At 56.5% G+C, this 21689-nt stretch overlaps 1 protein-coding gene across 2 annotated transcripts in view; it reads right to left on the reverse strand.

The window, feature by feature from the left end:
* Positions 1-424: 424 nt before the first annotated feature.
* Positions 425-21689, reverse strand: part of RNF220 (ring finger protein 220) — a 247914-nt gene continuing 226649 nt past the window's right edge. For both annotated transcript variants that reach the window (XM_036758017.1, XM_036758018.1), the window contains 9 exons: positions 20382-20503; positions 20035-20167; positions 12158-12254; positions 11573-11659; positions 11325-11380; positions 10763-10844; positions 6242-6350; positions 6017-6091; positions 425-1236 (listed from right to left, as the gene is read on the reverse strand). In XM_036758017.1, the coding sequence (XP_036613912.1) occupies positions 1165-1236; positions 6017-6091; positions 6242-6350; positions 10763-10844; positions 11325-11380; positions 11573-11659; positions 12158-12254; positions 20035-20167; positions 20382-20503 (833 nt within the window). In that variant the 3' untranslated portion in view covers positions 425-1164. The remainder of the gene's footprint in view (positions 1237-6016; positions 6092-6241; positions 6351-10762; positions 10845-11324; positions 11381-11572; positions 11660-12157; positions 12255-20034; positions 20168-20381; positions 20504-21689) is intronic.

Consider the following 21689-nt stretch of genomic DNA (forward strand, 5'->3'; position numbering starts at 1 on the left):
TGGGTTTTTTTGGAGGCAGAGGGCAAAGCAGTGCAGTCCCTGGGGCAAGGCCCTCCCTCCATGGCTAGTGACCCCATAGCTTCCATTTTACAGGTAAGCAAATATGTCCAGACTGGGCAAGGAGTTGGTCTGTGTAAGGGGCTCTCAGCTGCCCAGTCAGGGGTGTGGTGGGGCACTGCTGGGCATTCAGACACCACACCTGTCGCTGGCTTATCAAGAGTCCCCTCCAGATGGGAATCTCCAACACCTTACAAACTGGACCAAGGGGCCTGAATGCACTTGGGCCCAGTCTTGGCCTCCTCCTCTTCTGAGCTTCTCCTGGATGATGCTGGTGCCTGGGAGGAGACTCAGCTCCTGGGCCCTGGCATGGGGTGAAGAGATGGCCCCAGAGCCTCACTGAGGGAGAGGCTGAGGCTCGGCCAGACATGGGCGTACACTGGTTTAATTCATGTCAAATGTAGTTTACAAACAGGAAGGACAAGTACCTTGGCAGAGAGGATATACAGACACAGCATCACAGCACAGCGTCCGCAGCGGCCGGCAGGCAGGGGCTGGCAGGCCAGGGCCAGGGCAGTCAGCCCCTCCCCTCTGGAGGGTCACTGCCCCGGAAGGGACTCCCACTCCTTCCTTATAAGCAGCCCTGGTCCTTGGCACTGACCAGTGACGGATAGGGATGGAGCCCACCCCTCAAGCTGCCGGCCCCCAGGCCGAATGAAGAACTATACACCACTGAACAGGAAACCACCGCTGGCAGACACAGGGGACCAGTGTGGGGAGGGGCTGGGGCCTCTACTCCCTGCCTCCTTTAAGAAAGAAGAAAACATACAAGCCAGGGAAGGGCGGGATGGGGGCAGGGCCAGGGGCAGGTAGGGTCCATCCCATCTCTACACAACATTGTAAACATACAGGGTCTATGTTACATGTGCTTGTGTGGCCTGTGTGCAGGTCCATCTGTGGGTCTGCCCAGACCCAGCGCTCCACCCTGCCCAGCTGCAGACACACAGAGATGGCCAGGGCCGGGCAGGGCAGGGGCAGGAGGGGGGCTGGGCTGTTCCACACCCTCCACTCTGGCTCCAGAGTCCTGTGGACACGTGTGTGTCTGTCTCTGTGGGTGGTGAGTGAGCAGGGCAGGGGCGGGCTCACGCCTGGTCCTGGTGTTGGGGTTCACAAGTAGATGCGCCGCAGGTCCCCAGGGGCTGTGATGGTGTTACACTGAGGGCACAGCTTCTTGGCTCCCTGGGGGGAAGAAAGGACAGTCAGCAGCACAGGCTTGGTGCCTTCCTCAGTCTCTGCCCCTCCTCTCCCAAGAGGATTCTCCTTCTGAGAAGAGCCCCGAGAGACAAGCTGGAGGTGCATGTGAATGGTGGGAGGTCAGCTTGGTCCTGATCCTCTGGCCATGTCTGCTCTCCTCCCTGCTCCCTGCTCCCCACTCCCCACGGCCAGGTGCCAGACTCTGAGTCTAGGAGGGAAGCAAACCTCAAGGCTGGCCCAGATACCTTCAAGGTGGGGGGGTGGGGAAGGAGTTTCCCTGCCTGCAGGAGCCTAAGCCAGGTTAGGCCTGGGCCCCTGGGTCAGTGATGAACACAGAAAGCCCAGGGGGAGGTGCTATCTGTCGGCTGCATGAATAGACTTTCCCTGGTACGTTATTTCTTATCTTCCCTTGTGGTCTTGAGTGTGTGGAAATGGAGAAGAGTGAGTGGGTGCTACAATGAGGCAGGGATGGGAGTGGTGGGATCAGGGACTGCTTGGGCATCCTGCTCTCTGAGCTGAAGAACAGAGGAGGCCTGTTGGGGGGGCATTAGAAAACCAGGCAAAGTGACGGTGAGACTAAAGGCCAGAGGCTGAGCCCTACAGAGAGGCTCAGTACCCACCACCTCCCTAGGAAGCCCTGCACCTTGAGTTGGGGGGGACAATGACAACTCCCACAATGCCTCTCCGGGCAAAAAGCCAACTTGGTCCTGTGGGTCTAAAGCCTAGACCATGATAGTGACTGAGGGGCGGTAGACAGACTGATGAATGCCCAGGCCAGGAGGGTAGAAAGGGCAAAGCCAGAACAAAGCCACTGCCACATTGTGGGGAGACCAAGAAGGAGGGAAGGCGCTGCCTCAGCCTTGGCCACAGGAGCCAGACTCTGATGCTGACCCCGGGCACCCCTCTGCAGGTGGAAAATCACAAGTGCCCACCAAGGCACGTGGAAGGGTGGATCTCTGTGCATGATGGCTGTGGCCCCCCGGACTTTGGATGGATGGCTCCCCACATCCTCTGGGAGTGGGAAAAGAGCAGCCAAGATGAGGTTTTGGCTCCAATACAAGGCCCCCTTTGTGGGAAGGAGTGGGGCTGTAATCAGAACAAGGCAGGCTTGCCAGGCCCAGCTGGGCTGTTAAACCCCACGGGTCCGGCCCCCACGCTGGCTCAGCGGCCCTAACGAGATCACACGCCTGACTTTGATCAGGCCACAAAGACCCAGTCGCTCCTCTCCAGCTTTTATTACGGCTTCAGGCTACGTTTTAATGGTCACATAGAACCCGCCTGTGCCGGAGCCGGAGCCGGAGCCTGGGCTGCAGGGCCTGTAATAACCACTGCGTGGTCATGCAGGGAAGGCTGGGCAACAGATGAGCTGAGGCTTTCTAACAGCTTCTCCTCCCTGAGCAGTGCCCCACCCCACATGGCACAGCTGGACTGGGACTAGGGGGATGAGCTCAGGGCACAAAGAAGCTCAGGCCAGCAGTCTGTCTGACAAAGATCTGGGGGTTTCAGTGGCCTGCAAGCTCAGTGCATCAGCAGTGGGATGCGGCAGCCAGAAAAGCCAATGAGAGCTTGGGCTGCTAATAAAGAGGGGCAGAGCTTCCAGGCCATGAAAGTTACCTTCCTTCTCTCCTCTGTGCTCAGACACCCTCTTTGGGGCCTTTAGTTAGAGGAAGATGCTGCTGAGCTGGAGCGCGTCAAGGGGCCCGGCCCAACATGGCTCTGGAAATGATGTGGTTTAAGGGCACTCGGAAGGTGCTGGAGGTGTAGACCCTTAGAGAAATGCTCAGCAGCATCACAAGAGGAGCCTGAGAAGCTGTTTCAAAGAAGGGGGATTCACATGGTCTGCAAATGACTGGCGCCAAGCCTGGAGTGTGCCCAGGCTGGGGGTGGCACAGGGTTGGCTAAGAGATACCCAAGAGAAGATGCCAATGGAAGTCAGGCCAGCGTGGGTGGAGACGGTGGCAGTGGGCAGTGCCCCAGAGTGTCCGGGAAGAGAAGGAGGCAGCCAGCAAGGGTCCTGGGGAGGGGATGGAAGCCTTGTGTGTCCCCATCTCCTCACAGAATCGACCAATCATCAGAACAGACCTAAGATGGGCTGGGCTCACTAGAGGGCCCCAAGTGGAAGCTGAATGAGCCTTGGTAGGAGACAGGAGACCCAATTCCTGCACTGGGACCAGAGCAGTGCTGGCCTGAACAGGCCTTGGAGATTCTTCAACACGGCACAGAGAACAGCAGCCGAGGTGTGCCCCGAGCTCGGGGGAGCATTCTTGTGGACACGATGGATGAGCAGGGGCTCATCTGGAGTGCCTACTATGTGCCCAGCACTGTATTAGATGCTAGTGGACTTGAAAGGAGTCAGTGATGGTCCACTTGGTTTCCAGGGGAGGCCCCAAGGATCTGCCCCCTTGAGCATTTCAGCAGCGATGTGGATAAAGGTCTGGGCAGCATGCTCATACCTGCAGCTGATACCAGGTTGGAAGACGTGGCTAAGACACTGGCTCTCAGTTCAAATCCAGAAAACTCTGGACAAGCTGGAGCACAGGACCAAATAACCTGACAAAAGGATAATTGCGAAGCTCTGACTCTAGGTTCAAAACCTCAGTCTTGTACACATGGCAGAAGAGAGGCTGGAACACCATTTGTGTGGAAAAGACTGGGGGATTATAAGGCATGAACCGCAAGGCCAAGGAGCTGGCTGGGCCTGGCAGCCAATGAGACACGGGGAACTCAAGCAGAGGTACATGGGGCTGGTGGGGATGCTCTGACCTCTGACTACCTCGGTGCCCCAGACAGATGAAATGCCTACTACCAGTGGTGGGGCTAGGCACAGAGAATACAAAGACAAAAGCTCGATGGGCCCTGCCCTCAAGGAGCTTCTATTCCATTAAGGAGAAAGAACATAATGTACGTAAACCTTTAAAAAGAGAATGTATACAATATCGCTCCTGGGCATGTGTGTGGGCACTAGCACCTAGGGCGTCAGGAAATGAATGGCACCTTGAAGGCAGCTATGAATTCTGTGAGGCAGAGGGGAAAGGAAGGCCATCACAGGGATGGTGCACTGTTAGTACAAAGACACTCACATGGGAGATGACATGTGTACTACAGGGAACAGTAAGCACTGTCTATGTAGCATAGAATACACAGTGCGAGGTGCACAGGAGTCTGTATTGGATTACAGAGGTAACAGAGGGCTGCTGGTGTTTTTATAAAGGAGGCAGCGAGGTCTGGCAGATGTGAGAAGGAAGAACTGGAGAGGAAAGAGACGCGAGGTAGAAAGAGCATGTAGGAGGTGATTACTGAGAACTTAGTGGTGAGGGAGGGCCTGGGACAGGGCAGGGGCGTGTAGCTAAAGGAAAGGGGAAGGAGGGACGAGAAAGGGAGCAGAGGACACCCCGAGGCTGGATGTCTGGGTGACCAGATGATGGCAGTGCCCGCCACAGAAACGTGGATGTCTGGGGGTGAGATCGGGAATCCTGGGTTGGACAGGTGGAGCTGGAGAGCGGAGTCCCGAGGGGCATCCAGGCAGATGGGGCTGGAGCACAGGGCAGAGATTGGGGCGGGGGAGATTCCCCAAATCCAGAGAGAGATCAATCTGCACAGGGTTGCTCATTAAGCTCACAAGAGCTGACAAGATCATCAAGAAGAGAGTGTAGAGAGAAGGGCCCAGGACAGAGGCCTGGAGAACCACCTGATGGGGGGGTGGACCAAGGATGAAGATGTGACAGAGGAGACTGAGGACAGTCAGAGTGATCAGAGGAGAACCACAAGAGCACCCGGGAGAAGAAGGTGACTGAGAGAAAGGAAGAGATGTGAGAAGAAGCCAGGGGATCTGGCAAATAAGGGGTGTCTGATCAATCTGCTGCCAGGCTTTTTTTTGGGAGGGGAGGGGGCTGATCTGGGCATGTTTGGCAGGGGGGGGGTAGGAGCTGGGAGACGAGATTGGATACAGGAATGCTGGTGGCAGGAAATGAGAGTGAGGGCCTGAGCACTGAGCCCATCCCCTTCCAGGAGAGAGGGAGGGGAGGGGACTTGGAGGAGATCCAGAGGAAGCACACAGGGGAAGGACGGACCACAGGCTCAGTGAAGTGTCTTCTGGGGGCTCTGCTATGTGACGGCAGGGGTAGCAGTCAGGTGAAATCTGGGGTGCTTGAGTCAGCTCTGGGAGCCACTGGGTTTGAGGACAATGACAACTTGGAGAGGGTTTGGAAGAAGATGACCGGGCTGGAGGAAGGCCTGGAGTACAGGTCAGGTGAGGAGGGGCTGAAGAGTTTCTGAGATACTACAAAAGCTTTCTTTCCAACTTAGAGTCTTTGGGGCCTCGGTGATCTTTTACAGATGGGAACACTGAGGCCCTGAGAGGCTAAACTGGTGGAATGCTGGCTTTGTGAATCTGGAAGCCTGCAGAGAAAGTGGGGTGGAAGCCAGGCCTTCAGGAGAGGCTTTGTCACTGATTCTATGACCGGAAAGCACATCTCTTCCTTCTCCCTCTGGAGCCTCATCTCATCTACCAGATGTGGGGATTAGAGAAGACAGTTTTTAGGGCTCCTTTCAGCTCTGTGTTCCAGGGTCAGTGATCAAGGGTGGGAGGGAGGGCAGCCCATTGCCACTGCTCAGGCCTTGGCTTCCCATCAGTCAGTGACCCCTGCCTCACGGCCCACGGAGCTGGGCTTTGCCTGTCAGCAGCACAGGGGCCAGCCAGAAACCCAGAGTGGGAAGGGTAGAGAGGAAGCTTGGGGGTTGCTGCCATTTCCACCTCTTTTCTTACCAGGGTCCGGAGCCAGCACTCCTCACAGTGCACGTGCCAACACTGGATCGATGTCAGAGGCATTGTGTAGGAGTCCTGGGGGGTGAGAGAACAGGGCTATCACTCCCATGCCTGGCTCTCCCCCTTAGCTCCCAGTCTGGGCATGGCACTACCAGATGGAGGCACCCTATCTCCCCTCCCACCACCCAACCGTCCTGACTGATCCTGGGCAGGCAGGCCTCTCACCATGCAGATGAGACATTTGTATCGATCCCCACGGGACAGCTGCCGCTCCAGCTCCCGCACACGGGCCTTCAGGGCCTCAAATGTGGTCACAGCTGAGTCCTCTGTGATCCTGTAATAGGGACAGGGTGAGGCACAGACATTGTCAGGAATCGAAGCCAGAACCCCCTTTCCCCTCTCTAGCCCTGGCCCCTGGCCCTAGGGCAGGCCCAAACCCAGGGGGGATAGATGGGGGAGGCTTTGAAGCCTGGACTGCATTCCCCCACCTCCCGGGCATCATGGAGGCTGCTGGCAGCTGAACCACCTCTTGGGTTAAGGGGACTAGGTGGAGCTACTGGACTGGGCAAAGAATGGATAGATGGATGGTAGGCTGGAGCTTGGGGCCTTGTTGGCTGGGAAGTGCCTGCCCTCCTTGGTGACCAATAAACACCTGCACTATTGACTTAGTTATTATCACTTCCTTAGGAGAGGTAGAAGGGTAGTCAAGCTCTCATTTATTCCCAGGTTTGGGGGTCCCTGCCCCTCCTGGGTTGCCCACAGACCAAATCCACATCCTTCCCAAATCGTAGCCACCCTGAAGAAGATCATCCAGTCCTTGCAATCAGCCTCCAGGGATGGGGAAGGCAGCTCCCCCCACCCCCATCTCCTACCAGGCTCAGCCAGGAGCTCACTCTGGTCCCCAAAGGCCCTTGTGTCACAGAAATGTCACCTCCTCATCCCTCTCCTTACACTGATTGACATGGGTCCCTAACTCACAGGGAGGTCCTGGAAACCTCCAATTACAGCCTCTAACACCAGTCTCTTCCATCACCTCTAGCACCCAGGCCCCATCAGTTCCCCAGACTAGAAAGAGGTGCCCTTTGGCTGAAAGGAGAAATGGATGGCTAAGCTCAGGCCAATGGTCTTGTGGCTCTTCCCAGGCTAGAGAAGACGTGGCCACCAGGCAGGAAACCAGGTACCCCAAAAGGCTTGTCTGATCTTGTCACCCTAGAGCTGCTCCTCTCTGCTCTCTGGTACGTGTTCATGGTGCATGTGGAAGGGCCTCTTTGGGTTACAACAGCTCCTGTGCAGCAGGGCTGAGCCCTGGTGGACAGCTCTGGGCTCACAGGCCTAGCCCAGGAAGGCGTCTTCCTCTGCAGCCCCAGCTGGGGTCACCCCTCTGCTGCTGGGTGCCAATTACTGTGTAATTAAACCGCTCAGTGCTCCCATGTAAATAACAGGGCCTGACATGGGATTTGTAATTTAAAATGTTAATGACGCTATTTATCCTCAGATTTTGCCCAGGGAGAAAGAAGCAGTGCCATAAATCCTTTGGCCTGTCCTCGGGAGGTGGCAGGTCCTCCCAGCAGCATTTCCCCCTTCACACACCCCCAGCCCCACCTCTGGGTCCAAGGCAAGGCCCTGTAAGCCTAGATTCTCACCCACTGGCCAGAAGCATGACAAGCCTGTGGGCCCGCTCTCATGTAGTCCCAGGGCCCAGGAGTTGATGAGGAAAGAACAAGACAGTTCTTTGCCAGGCAGACAGAACGTGAGCCCTGGAGCCTTGGGGTGAGGGAGCCAGGAACCTCGGGGTGAGGGAGCCAGGAACCTCGGGGGCTGTGCCCTCCTTAGGCCCACTCTTCCTCACCACTTCCTCACCCAGAGGGAGCAGGATGAAAGGATTTCTTGTGTTTCCTGAGCTCTCTCTGGGCACCGTCTACTGAGCAGGGACATTGCAGGCATGGATTCCCCAAGCAGCTCAGCCAGGGGCTTCAGGAGTTACCATTTATCCCCCCCAGACATCTTCCTGACTCGATTGGTAAGGCTGAATTTCAGCCTGGGCTGGCTTGTTTCTCCCACAATTGAGAGCTAATGATCCCCTCAAGAGAACAAGTGTTTGTAACAGAGTCCAGTCTGTCAGATAGAGCTGGGGGCTGCTCCCAGCCCGGGAGAAGGGGTACTCGATGACCTGTACCCAGGCAATAATGGGTCAGGGAGGCTTGCCCCACCTGCTCTCAGTCCTTCATCTGGTCCTGGGTCACCACTCTCCCCAACAAAGGTTCCATTTTTACCACAACCCTTTGCTAGACCCTAGCCTCCTCTACCACTGGGCCAGTATAACTGCCCAATGGGGCAAATGGCATTGGGCCATCAGGCCTGGGTACCCTCAGCTTGGCAACGAAAGCAGTGCATCTGCCTCAGCTGCTGGAGTTCCTCTTTATGGCTGTTAAGCCACAACTGTCCCATTTAAGAGGCTAGCAAAACTGAGCCCTGAACTGAGTGTACTCAAGGGTCAGGAGATGTGGAGGCTGATTTTGAAGCTCTGCTCTTTGGACTGGGGGCCAAAAAGGCCAAGGGAAGAGTATGGCACAGCATGAGGGAGGGGTCAGTTCCATCAGGAGATGGGGACCCCTCCAACCCCCACACCATCTCCTGCACTGTCCTTTCCCCCTCCCCACTACCCTCGCAGTCCCCCAGACACCACCTGGCTCACTCTCTAACAGAAGGAGCCAATGGGCCCTGCACCCCGCCCCTCCCCCCCCCCTGCCACCCCCCCCCCCAACACAGGACCTGGGTGTCTGTCTAGATGTGTGGTTCTTCCCCTCCCCTCCCTCCTCCTCTCCCCTGGGCTGGCTCAGAGCACGGAGCTGTGAGCTGGTTTCTACGGGAACCATGTGAGCAGGATCCCAAAAGGAGGCCCTGGTAGCAGGGCTGGGATGGAGCTGTGCCCACACCTGGCCCCTGGGGCGCCCTCTCTGCTCAAACACCAGCTGTGCGCAGTGCCCCTGACCCCCGGGGATGTGGTGGGACCAATGCTTTGTAAAACTGCCATTTCGGAAGAGAGGAAAAAGCCAAACCCGCAGCAGCATCTTCTGCTCTCAAACCTTCTTAACCCAACGAGCGTTTCGCCTGCTGAAGCATGCCCGGCATGAAGTGTTCTCCAAAGGAGATAATTACAAGCGGATTGAATGCTTGGCGGCAGCGGCGGCCGACTCAAATCCCAGGTTTCACACACTTGCCTTGCCCACTGGGGCCCTGCTGCCTATTATGCATGAGGCTTTGCCAGGCGAGGAGCATGGAAATCAAGACTTGTTTTATAAAACATCCCCTACCCCCCTGCACATGCACACAGACACTACATGTGTGCATGCATACCCACCCACACTGGCCCCCATCTCAGCTGGCCCGGTCGTCTCCTGGCCCTGACAGTCTAGGCCCGGCCGCACAGGACAGCCAGTGGCCCCTGGGCCCACCTCCTTCCCTGATTAATGATGTTGTCTCCCTGATTTATGACCGGCTCCTCCAGATTAGAGTTCGCTCCCCTCCCCCGACCCCTCCCCAGCCCCCATTCGGAAGGCACAACCACGCTCGGCTGGAAATATTAGAGAATTATTAAATAAACATTCATACGTCACGTCTCTTCCCATCCTGAGCTCATCGGCGGCCCGGTCGGCCGCACGGGCCCGTTTGCCTCGCCGCTGACACGGAGCAGCCGGAGTGATTCATGGAGAGGCTGGCTAAAACGTTTCATGTCATACATCATGCTAGCAGCGCTCTCTGCCCCGACCGAGATAAACTGATCAGCCACAACGGGCTGGAATGAATTTATGACAACGGAAAATTGAGGAAAACAAATGGGAGGTGACCCAGCGGGCCAGGGAGCCGGGCTCGCATGCTGGCCTGCAATCTACTTTGGTGGCAGGAAGCAAAATTGAACATTGGCCCTTGGAATTAAGATGCTGCCTCTTCCCCCTGCGTGACCCTGGCTCCCGCATGGGGGCTGAACTCGGGCAGCACCTCTGGGGCAAGGAGGAGGCACCCAAGCCACCTGCAGCCTTCCCAGAGCTGCCCCTGGGAGCCACGAAGACCCTACTGACGGAGGTGGGGGGGGGGTGGGCTGCAGCTGCCTCCCAGCCCCTCAGGGTGACACCAGCTTCCTAAAGCACTGTGGGCCTGGGGCGCTGAGCTGTGAGCCAGAGCCGGAGCTGTCCTCCCTGACGCTTTGGTTGTTGAGAGTGGACAAGCCTTTCCTCTTCCCTAAACTGTGCTGTGGTCAGGCAGCTCTCTGAAAACAGGACAGAAGCCTCACCTCAGGCCCCCAAACCACGGCCGATGGGAGGACTGGGGGGTACTAAAGAGACGCTCCCTTGACCTACACCAGCCACAACACCAAGGCCAAAAAATTCTAGCTACGAACACTGAAGCCCAACGGTTCTGCCTCAACTTGCCGCGAGCAACACCCAGGACAAGAAAAATGAAACCAATTTAGCTCCCGATTAAGAAACAGAAACTGGAGATGAATCAGCTGCTGTGGCTGGGCTGGGCTGCCATATATCACAGCTCAGCGGCGGGGCGCACGGGCAGGCGCTCCAAGGCTCTCTGGGCCGGGCCCGCTTATCAATTCAGAGTCTGGGCAGTCACAGACAGCTTGCCCGCCCTTTGCTCAGTTCTGTCCCCACTAGCTGCCACCCGCAGGCTCAGCCCAAGGAAGTGCCTCTGTGGCAGGGAAGGGCCTCCCTCTACCCCAGGCCCCTGGACACTCACTTTTCAATGTCACTGTTCTTGCATGTCTTTTGCATGGCCACCTCCTGCTTGCTGCTCTCACCATTACTTGTGGAAGGCATCTCTGCTGGAGAAGAAGAAGAAACTTAGCCCCATCTCTGGCCCTGGATATTCCAGGGGCAGGCTCCTCTGTCAGGGTTGCACCTGAGAGATCAGACGGAGGACAGACAGCCCAGTCGGTCCCCAGAGCAACTGCTGGACAGATCCTGACCAGACTGGATAGGAGGCCTGTCCCTGGCCCATGGGTTAGAGGAAAAGCAGAAGCCAGGTCCCTAGAGCAGAGGTGTGGCTTCCCTGGTAGGGACTGGCACTAACCCTTTCCTTCTGAGGCCTCTGGTAAGGTACCTCTTTGTATTGTCTCAGCCACAGTTCCCAGGGTGAAGGGCCCACACAAGAGGGTAGCAGGTGATGGATGCTCTGGGGGGCCCATGGGCTACGAAGCAGGGGCCAAGGCAGCCAATGTTCTTGTGTCCCTCCCCCTGCCAGCAGGACCAGGGCTAGGCTCAGCTGCTAAGTCTGCCCCTCCTCCAAGTTCAGGACTCACCATCGCTGGCCCACTTAGAGAACTCTGGTGTTATCCGAGTACTGGGTGTGCCGCCACTGAAAGGAAAGGGGGAAGCAGTGAGGCATTTAGGCGAGGGAGCAGGGAGAGACATTGCTAGGGGTGGGGGGCGAGGCAGCAGGGAGGCCACAGAAGGGGGAGGGGGGCTGCCCCAGCAGTGCTCCACATGGCCTCCACAAGGGGGCAGCAGCTGCCTTTACCAGCTCCACTCCCCATGCCTAGGCACTTACTTTAGCACAGCTCCCCTGAGGGCCTCTCTCTCTTTGGCTTCACCTGGCTCTTCACCAGTACACGGGATGACGTCTGCTTCAGTGTACCTGGATACAGGTTAAGGTAAATACTGCCCAGCAGAAGTCTCACTAGCCTGTCATCCTGGGGCCCAGCCTCACAGTACCCTCCAAATCAGGGCCTGGCTAGCAAGCTAGGATTTGTCAGACCACACCAGTCCCAGGGCCATAATAGTGAAGAGGCCATCAAATGCTGGGTAGGCTTAGCTTTGGGAAGACCTGGGGGGTGGGGGTGGGGGCTCTTCAAGCACTGTAAGGTGGCAGCATACAAGGTGAAGTGAATAGGCTCTGCTTGCCAAGGCTGGGAGCCTTGACTCAAGGGAGGGGGAGGCTTTGAAGTGGAGGCTCCCCAAGCCCAAGGAATGAGGATTCCTCTTGTACAGGGGTTGTGGCTGCTGGGGGCCCAGATTTCATGTCACAGGCTTCCCCCGGGGCCACTAGCTAGGTGAACACTAGGGACTAAGCACAGTGGGGACCCAGCTGGTGTCTTAGCCTGCATGCCCCTCCCAAATGTGTCCTAGAGGATACTGGGGCTTCCCATACTCCAGGGTGTCATCGCCATCCACATCCAGGTCAGCATCACTGTCTGGATTCTCTTTGCCGCTGCACATGATGAAGCCAGAACCTGTGGGGAGACACGCACCAGGGTGTGAGAAAGGCAAGGCACCTAGAGTATGCACATATGCATGCATGTTGGGGATCACTGCCGAACCTGAGTCTTAAGTGACCCCTGACGGACCCCCACGAGGCCCAACTCTTCTGGCTTGGCATTCAAGGGTCCTCTTTACCTGCCTCCCTAAAAAGATGCCACCGTGGACCTTTGCTCACCCATGAGTCCAGCTCTATTTCTTTTTTTTTTTTGGAGGGGGGGAAGGCAGGGCATTTGGGGTTAAGTGACTTGCCCAAGGTCACACAGCTAGTGTGTCGTGTCCGAGGCCGTATTTGAACTCAGGTCCTCCTGACTCCTGGGCTGGTGCTCTACTCACTGAGCCACCTGGCTGCCCCTTCCAGCTCCATTTCCATGCAATCTCTCCCATTTTGTAGCACCCATGGCATATTGCAGCTTGGCATGCAAGGTGCCAAGAGCCTCCCTTCCCACCAACTCTGGTCCTGGCCTTGCTTCCAAATAGGGGCCTCTGAGATAGAACTAAGAAAGGATTCCAGAAACCTATGAAGAGGAGCAATAACAAGACAGATAACCTGGGGCCCTCCCAGGCTTGGCAGGGGGGGAAACCTCCTTCATTGCAATATTTCTGTATCAGCTCAAAAGCCTACATACTGGCCACCTACTCCCATCCTGCAGATGGAGGTGCTGACTTTCTGAGGGCCAGAAGTGAAGGCCAAAAGGGTACTTCAGGCCTTCTCTCTAACTTCACTTGTGCCACCTTGCCTGGAGGGCAGACAATGCCCAAATGGGGATGCCCTGCTCTGCCATGACTGGGTTCACCATGTCCCTGGGGGCCCAGTTTCTAGGTTTTGCCTCAAGGTCCCTGCCAGCAAAATCACCAAGCAGCTGCTCAAATATTTGGTGTCTGAACTGCCTGCCATTAATTATTCATCCCTGCCTCGTTCAGACCAGATTCCTGGACAAGAGCAGTCACACACTGATAGGGAGAATGGCCCCAGTGGGATCCATGCTCACACCTGCTCCTTCCCCTCTTCCCCAGTGCCTGGGCACTGGGCCTCATGCTCCTGAAGGCCACTGGCCCACAATGGCCATGCTATGTAGGCACCCAGGGCCTTCTGACCCCACAACACACCATCAGGGGGAAAGAGGCTTTAAGCCACACCATGCCCCTCGGTGGCCGCAGCACCGAGCTTTCACAGATCCACTGCCCTAGGAAGGCCACAGGGTCCTTCTCACTGTCCACCCACCCTCAGAGGAAAGGGTCTTCAAAGAATCAAGATATATACAACGGGCAGACGTTCAATAAAGTTTTGTTGAATGGATGTTTCCATAATGCAGGTGTCTGGGCTGCTCTGGAGATCAGATTACCTGTCCAAGCCCTTTTGGGAGGGAGGGAAGCAGGTGTCTTCCCTCCACTCCCACTCCAGAAAAAAAGCTAATAGGCAGCTGGCAGCCATTTCCATGGGTCCTGTGGCTGGCCAGGTGTGTTCTGACAAGCAATTTCGGCCTCACCAGTGAGTGGCACCTCCATAAATCCTCTGACAGTTTGGGAGACAAACTCCCCCATCAATCAGGATATACCTATCAGGATGGCTGCAGCCCCCCTAGCCCCCAGCACTGTGTACACACAGCTTTCTGGGGGCTGCTGGCCCGACGCTCACCAAATCAAGTTATTCCTGCTTCTGCCAGGGGCTGCGGAAGCCGAGGGCCACCTTCAGTGAGTGACGAGTGATGAGGTCAACTTCATATCCTCCTGACGGCTGTTCGCCTGCCGCTGCCCGCTCAGGCAGGGTTAGAGGGGTCTCAGCTTCTTGGAAATGATTTAAAATAAATACCCCAAAGGTGTTTAAGAGCCCCAAATCATTAACAAACTCTGCCTCGCCTTTCAAGCGCCCCATGGCCTCTCTTTTCCTGAAGCCTGTAAACAAAGCAGCAGAAGCAGGCAGCCTATGGTCCACCCCCGGTTCTCCTGATGGTACAAGGGCTAGTCTGAGGGGGCGCGCACACTCTCTGTTGCTCAGTCCTCACCCGGATGGCTTCTCAGGGCTTTGGGAGCCTGGCCTCGGCCCCAGCTTCCCTCGCCCAGACGGTGAACTGGGAAGCTTTGGAAAGATCGTTAGACCTGAGTCAGAGACTCCTGTTCAAACCCCAGCTCTGTTACCCGTCCTTTAGGCCCTCATGGTCTCAGCCTCCTCCTCTGTAAAATGAGTGGGATAGACTAGAATCACTCAAGTCTAGGTCTGTATGATCGCTGAGCTGGGCCTTCCATGGGACAGTACATGGGCTAACGCTTGAGCTGACAGATGGCATTCCCCCCAGCTCCCCCAGGGGAGGGGGCCCCCCTCCATTGCCCCAAACATTCTGACAGAATCCTGCCAAGTCTAAACGCACCCTGCTCCCTGGCCTGTTAAACTTTATTTTCTTAATGAAATGTCACTCGCTGACTTCTCACAGCATCCCAATAAAAAGAAATGGTCGTAAAGTCATTTTATGCGGATCCCCAGACGGCCCCCTGGCCTGGAAAGGCCACGAATCTTCTTTTTACCCTCAGCTGGTGAAACATCCCAAAGTAGCATTTGTAGGCAAGATGGCCTAGGAAGCAATCAGCCCTGCTGTGGGCTCTGAGGGACTGCAAGGAAGCTCTGCCCCGACCCCTGGCCCAGCTGAGGGGTCATGGGCCAAGGCAAGCTCCTTCCCCAGGCTCCACCCAGCCTATGGACTACTGCTTGGGGCACTGAAGAAAGGTATCTCCCCCATCTCTGGTCCTCAGAAGCCTCAACAGTCAAAGGAGATGGGAGCAGATGACTGCTAAGTTTCTTCTGCTTGAAATCCTGCTCCCTTGGAATGACTGATCTCTATGCCCAGGGGTGCTGCTTGATGACTTTGGGAAGCAAGAAGGGAGGCTCTCTTTGCTGAGCCTGAAAGCCTGGTCAGGCGCTCTGGGGCTCTTCCTCCCTGCTTCCAGTCTGGGCCTCTCATCCCAGCTATCCACTAGTGAGAGGGGGAAGGGCAGTCCTGACCCTGAGAGGCAAGAGAAAGCCCAAGTGGAGCAGCCTTAGCTTTGAGGCCCATCCCTGTCCCACAGCAAGACCTTGAAATGAGCATCAAGTGGAGAGGGAAGGAGGGGGCACGGCAATGATAACAAGGTTGAAATTTCATAAAATAATCCCCTCTGCTCCAAACTAATTTTTTTCCTGGGCCTGTAAGAAGAAAGTCAGTGTTAATTTAATCAACTGATCAGCACATTGACTGAGAAAGCAGAGATGTGTGTGAGCTTGGCGTGGCGATGTCCTGGGATCTGAGACCACAGAACAGCCCCCATCGATCTCTTCACCTGCTGCACCAAACGCAAGCAGGGGGAGGGCCAGAAGGGGGGGACACGACAGGATGGGACAGGAGGGGATGAGGAAGGCTGGGTGTCGGCTGCAGATGAGTTTCCAGCTGAAATTAGTTACCGATGCCGCTGTGGTGGCTTGTGTAAACGCCATCGATTGGGGCCTGACAGTCCTCAGAGCCGGCCTGGGCGATGCCGGGACAATCAATCGGCCGGCAGTGTCTGTCACCTGCCACTTGGCTGAGCAGTTGACAATGCAATTATCCAGTGTGGAGGCAGGGAGTTGGCGTGTGTCAAACGCAGTTAGCCACTTTCCGGGCACCACTCGATAATGCGTTTCACTGCTGGTGCACGTCACAAGAGACACAGGCAGGCGGCGACGTCCGAGCCCACCGATTCCCCCGGCCTCTGCTTCCCTCACTGGCCCTGACTCTACAACCGTGTCACTCGAGCACTGTGCACCCACACTGTCCACTGGGGCCAGAGGGCACAGCAATGGCCACGTTCTCCTGGAAGAACACTCCTCCTCCTCCCAATCCCCAAGTCACTCCCTAGCATCTACAACAAAAGCAGATGCTAGCTGCTTCTAACACCTGCCACCTCCTATGCCAGACAGCAGGGGCAGCAGCCGTGGCCTCTGCCACACTGGGTGGAGAGCCAGGTTGCCACTGTTGCCCCAGAGAAGGCAGGTGCCACGCCATCAGGACCCTTCCCCCCAAGCGTAGGCCTCAGGCTTGATAGACCATCTGTCTCCCCAGCCTTTCACTTGACGATCTTGGAGTAGCCTTGACATTGTGCTGTCCTCGAACGAAAGGTGAATGAGGCCAGAGACATGCACCCCTTGCCTGGCTTCTCCTCCTCTCCTGAGAAGCCATGTCCTCCCAGGGGCTGTTTCCAGGGTGCAGTGAGAAGATGGCTGGAAGCTGCCCAGGCCGCCTCTATTTCCACACACACTTTTTTTTTCCTTTTCTGTCCAGCTTGGTGATAGGGCTAAGTACAGGCTTCACAATTCATTGGCTGAGAGGACTCAGGATCCTCAGCAGGTCTCTTCCATTTCCTGGCCTGTCTCTTGGGAGATTTCTCCACCTCACTGTTCCTGTACCTGGCGTCAAGGCCAATTCTTTATTGACACGGTGTTGGCCCATCTTTTTGGTGTGACCTTCACTGCCAGGGAGCTGCAGTCCCACGAGCCCCAGGGCCCAAAAGGAGACAAGCCCCCTCTGGGTCACCCTTAGAAACAGGCCTAGGCAGCTAAGGGGCCACTCCCAGGAAGGGAGCCTCTGATGGGTCCTGATATACCCACAGGGAGTCTAGCCCCCTCATTTTAGAGAAAAGGAAACCAAGGCAGAGAGGGGAAGGAGTCTGTGGCAGAGCACAAGCTTCTTCTTGGTTTCAGTGCCCCTCCCCAGCCCCCAAGGCAGCAGGGATGAGCCAGGAGGGGATGACCGCTGGCCCCGATTTTGGATGCTAGCTCTTCCTGTGATTCCCACTCTCCTGCACTGGCATCCCATGACCACCCCACCCTCCTGCCCTGGGTCCAGAAGTGCCCTCCTCATCAGGTGGAGCCCAAGCAGACCATTCTCTATTCCCCAGGTGCCTCTGTGACAACTCAGACTAGGCCACCTTCACCTGTCTTCAAGTATGCCACCGCCAGGCCCTGGTCCTGGTAGGGCCCCAGTGTGGGTCATGGCTCGTCAGGCTGCACTGGTGGCTGCTGCCCCTGCCCTGAAAATTCGCTGCTCCCACAGCAGCAGGAAGATCATTTCAAGACAACTGATCAGCTCAAAAAGAGGAGGTCCCCGAGGGGAGGGCTGGGGGAGGGGGAGGCCTGGCTGGAGGTAGGAGGGGAGAAAGGATGAGCATGGAGCAGGAACTGATCCCCAATTCTCCCAGGCTGTCCTCTGCCCCATCAGGTGCCTCTGTCCCTGTCCGTGGCTCGCTCTCTCTGAAGTCTGCTGGACAGCTTCCTCAAGCTGGCGTTATCACTCCCTCTAACCGGTCTTGGCAGGCAATCTAATTCCTCCTGAAAAGGTCACCGCCATTTTAACTGCCTTTCAATCACATTACGCACACGGCCGCCAGCCCAGGCTCCCAACCCAAGGCTCGAGGCTCGGCTCGTGGAGGGGCGATCGATGCCCTCCACCCCCCAGGACCACGCCCAGGGCCCCCCGAAGCACCAGCCTCTGCGGCAGGCCTTTCATGGGCCATGGCTGCTCAGGCTCCAGCGGGGCCTCAGAAGCTTCCCCTGTGGCCTGGTGCTATCAGGCCGGGCTCCCTCCCTTGCCTGCTCCTCCACTGCTGGTTTTGTATCCTGCCACTGATCCCTGTGTAAAACAGTGTTTCAAGTGGGCTCACCTTCTGACTGCACTAAGCTGGTTAAGAGATGACAGCAGCTTCTATCAGGGGAAGTGGGTGCGCTTCTCTGTAGATAAAGGAGCCCCTGCCTTTCAAGTCACACACACAGGCACACGCTCCCTGAATCTTTCAAAGACCAGCCCCTTCCTAAGCCCCCTTAGGAATTCTTTACAGGGAGAACCTTATGGAGTAAACATTTGGGGCCAGAAATGCACAGCTACTTTGTATTTCTAAAACAACCTCAAAGCGTGCCATAGAGGAGGCATCCTGGCATGGCAAGGTGTCCACGCCACTGAGAGGGAGAGGATGATGCCAGAATTCTAACTCCCTGGGGCAAGAGCTGCTGCTTGCCCCTTGTAGATGGAAGGCTGGCCGCCCCTGCCCTGCACCTACACCTGGGAGAACAGCTATGGATATCCAGGAGCTTCTCTGCACTCTGGGCTGGGCTCTGGGAAGGACCCCAAGACTACCCCAGGCCAAGCCCAGCCCCTCTTTTTATGGAGGAAGAAGCTGAGATCTACTGGGGGAAAACACTGTCCAAGGTTACACAGCAATTATGGTACAGGGTTGGGGCCTGGCATTCTTCCCACAGTATCATCCTTTCTCCAGTGGGGTGACAAGAGAAAATGCACTGGCCTTGCAGTCAGGAAGTCTTGGGTTCAAATCCCTGCCTTCTCAGAAGATGCCTAGCTGTGTGAGCCAGGCAAGTCACTTAGTATCTCTGTGCCTCGGTTTCTCCATCATCGAAGTCTCTATGGCCTCTTAAGGCCTCTAGGATCCTATGAGCTCGCTGTTCCAGCTTCTTGGCTTAGTGCCTCAGTTTGCCATCTGTACCAAGGGCAGTAACACCCCCCTTTCTCCTCCAGCGAGGGGCTGAGAGAAGACACTAGACCAGACCTGAGCCATTTCTCAGCCTGGGGGACAAAGAATGCCTGGTCCAGCACCTTCCTGGCTCCCCACTGCTGGGGTTAGAGGGTAACACAGCCGGGAAGCAGATGGCCTCCCTCCCTGACCAGCCCCTCAGGCAGCGCTGGCCAGAACGTACTCAGAATCTTCACCTAGCTGTTGGAAATCCTAATTCTGCTCTGTCAGACCCCTCCTCCAGGGGAATGAGGATCCATGGGTGCCTGCCCTCCCTGGGACACGGCTCGCCTCTCCTAACACAGCCCTGTTCATCTGGGGCTGGATGTTCCCTGGCATGACACCCCCCTGGGCTATGCCAAACCCTGCCCATCTCACAGAGTGCATACCTCACTGTGGCTTCCCTAACAGATGGGAAGTAGGTGGGCAAAGGTGGGGTGTCCATCTGTACTACCAGAAGCCAGGAGGGGAATGAGCCTCTCCCTTGGGCCTGTGGAGGCAGTGGTCCCAACTTGGCTGACAACAGACCCCAGTCTCTAAGGCCTGGTTCTGCCCCTGGAGATGGCCAAGAGGGCTCAACCTTGGTCTCCAAGTCACTACTGCTTAAATTATGAACAAATGTGGGAGATATGACCCCAAATCAAGAGATCACCACAGGGAGGCCCAAGATCTCTGCCAATGATGCCAACTGCTCCCCTTGGGGTCTCAGAAATGTCCGTGGCCAGCCCTGAGATGGCCGGGGAGCTGTGAGGGGAGAGGAAGCTGTGTGGCTCAGCTCCTTCCTAGGTCAGGCTGAGGGCGCGGAGGGAGAGGGGATGGGCTTGGAGCTAAAATTACATTCACCAATAAAGCTCACGGGAGGTCAAATTTTGCCATAACTCACTCCTTCCTCTGTAACTGATTTCCCTGACGCTGAGAACAAGGAGAAGGAGGGGAACATGAAATGTGTTTGTCTGGGAGCCCTGAGGGCCCGAAGCGCTGGAGGTGTGCAGCGGGTTGCTGGATTCTCATTTATCAACCTTAAAAGGGATGGAGTGATAAATGCATAACCGTCCCTTTAATATTTGATGTGGGCGCTAAGCCGCCTGAGCTGTCACCTTCGATGCATCACTGGGGCTGATCAACCCGTTTCCTGTCGTCACTCCTCACCCCCCCCCCCACTCCCACTGCCTGCTGAGGCTGTTAATATGCTTGGAGCATGCCTCCGGCCCCCTCTGAGGCCCTTACCTCGGAAGCCGCCCTCCAGGAGGGTGGTGGCCCGTATCCTCTTCTGCCCACACCACTCATACTCTTCGAAACGGGTGCTGTTCTCAGTCTCGATGTCCACAGAGTCGTCCTCGGCCACGCAGGAGCCTTCCCTCTGGGGAGGCAGAGCAGGCAGCTGGGGTGTGTGGAGCTCCCGGCCAGGCCAGGAGGCCAGGCGTGCCCTCCCCAGCAGGGCTGGCTCTCCCTTCTCCCGCCCCCTGGGCACAGAGGCATGCCAGTGGGCAGCAGCCCTGCCCCTCCAGGACATCCAGGTCTGGGCAGAGGGAGGGGACGGGGGGAGGGAGCAGGGGAGGCCGTGGCACCTCTACCTGGGACAGGCATCGCTCCACATGCCTACTCATCTCGGACTCCGATCCTGCCAGGGGGCGGCTGCACAGGGGACATACCTGGCCTTCATCCTGCTTCCGACGCTTCATCTTCCCAATTCGAGCTATACAGAAAAACCAACCACAAGGCCCCAATGACACGGCCCCCAATGATGCTGCATGGCATTGGGGCCTAGGCCCCATTAGCCCAGCCAGCCAAGGCCTGGGAGGGCTGGCTCTCTGCCTTCCCCCATATCTACCCTCTGCACGGAGGCTCAAGGCTCTTCAGGGAGCTGGACTGACAGAGGCCTGGTCTCCCTCTGCCCACCTGGGCAGACAGTGGCTGATATCTATCTAGGGGCTCTGCACCCCAGGAGCTGGAAGTCCCTGAAATCACACATTTGGGAGCTTGGTGGCAAGAGAGCGAATGGTGCTGGAATGCATAGGTGGCATCCTGGGCACAGAGTGGGCAAGCTGCTGACTTGAAGTTTTCTCAGATCTTTGCTGGACTTTGTTCTTATCTGGCCTAAGAATTCATACAGTTCAATACTTTCTCCCAAAGACTGAGAGGAGGACAATGATTTATAAAAAGTTTGGCCACAAGCAGTATTACTCTCATTTTATGGAGGAGGAAACTGAGGCCCCAAGAGCCTTTTAAGAAATTTGCCTAAGGTCAAGGAAGAACTCACACCTGGGTCTTCTGATTAACCAAGTCCAGCAGTCCTCCCACTGTACTGTGCTGTCTCTACTAAAAGCATCTCCATTTTACAGAGGGACAGACTGAGGCCAAAGGTCTTAGAGACTGCTTGAAGTCACAAAGGGTCACTTCTGTAGAAGTCTTCTAGCTGTGTCCAGGTGCATCTTGGGAGCTCTGTGCTCCCCAGAGCACCATCAATTCCAATCATGGAGGAAGGGAGGGAGTGGCCTCAGAGGCAGGGGCTGTGGGCTAGGGAGCCCAAGGCACAACTAATTAATGCTGAAAGAGCGATCATTTCTAATTAGTTCACTGCTCCCTCTCTTCCTCCAGCTTGCCAAGCCCTAGAGCTCCAGAATTCAGGAAAGCAGGGGCAGCACTTGGGGGGGCTCTCTCACCCAAACCCCACCCCGGTCTGCTTTCTTTCTAGCCTCTTCACTAACAGCTTCCTGGGGACCCAGGCTCTTCAGCGATTATTTCAACCTTCTGCTGAGAGGTGAGGAGTTCACTAATGTTTATTAGCATTAATAATGATGATTAGGCTGTCAGAGGACCCTTGGAGAGCCACCAGCCCAGCCTGCCTGCTTTCCCTATTACTGATGGCTCAGCTAGTGGGA

The sequence above is a fragment of the Trichosurus vulpecula genome, chromosome 4 (assembly GCF_011100635.1).
Source record: "Trichosurus vulpecula isolate mTriVul1 chromosome 4, mTriVul1.pri, whole genome shotgun sequence".
In the NCBI taxonomy this organism is placed as follows: domain Eukaryota; kingdom Metazoa; phylum Chordata; class Mammalia; order Diprotodontia; family Phalangeridae; genus Trichosurus; species Trichosurus vulpecula.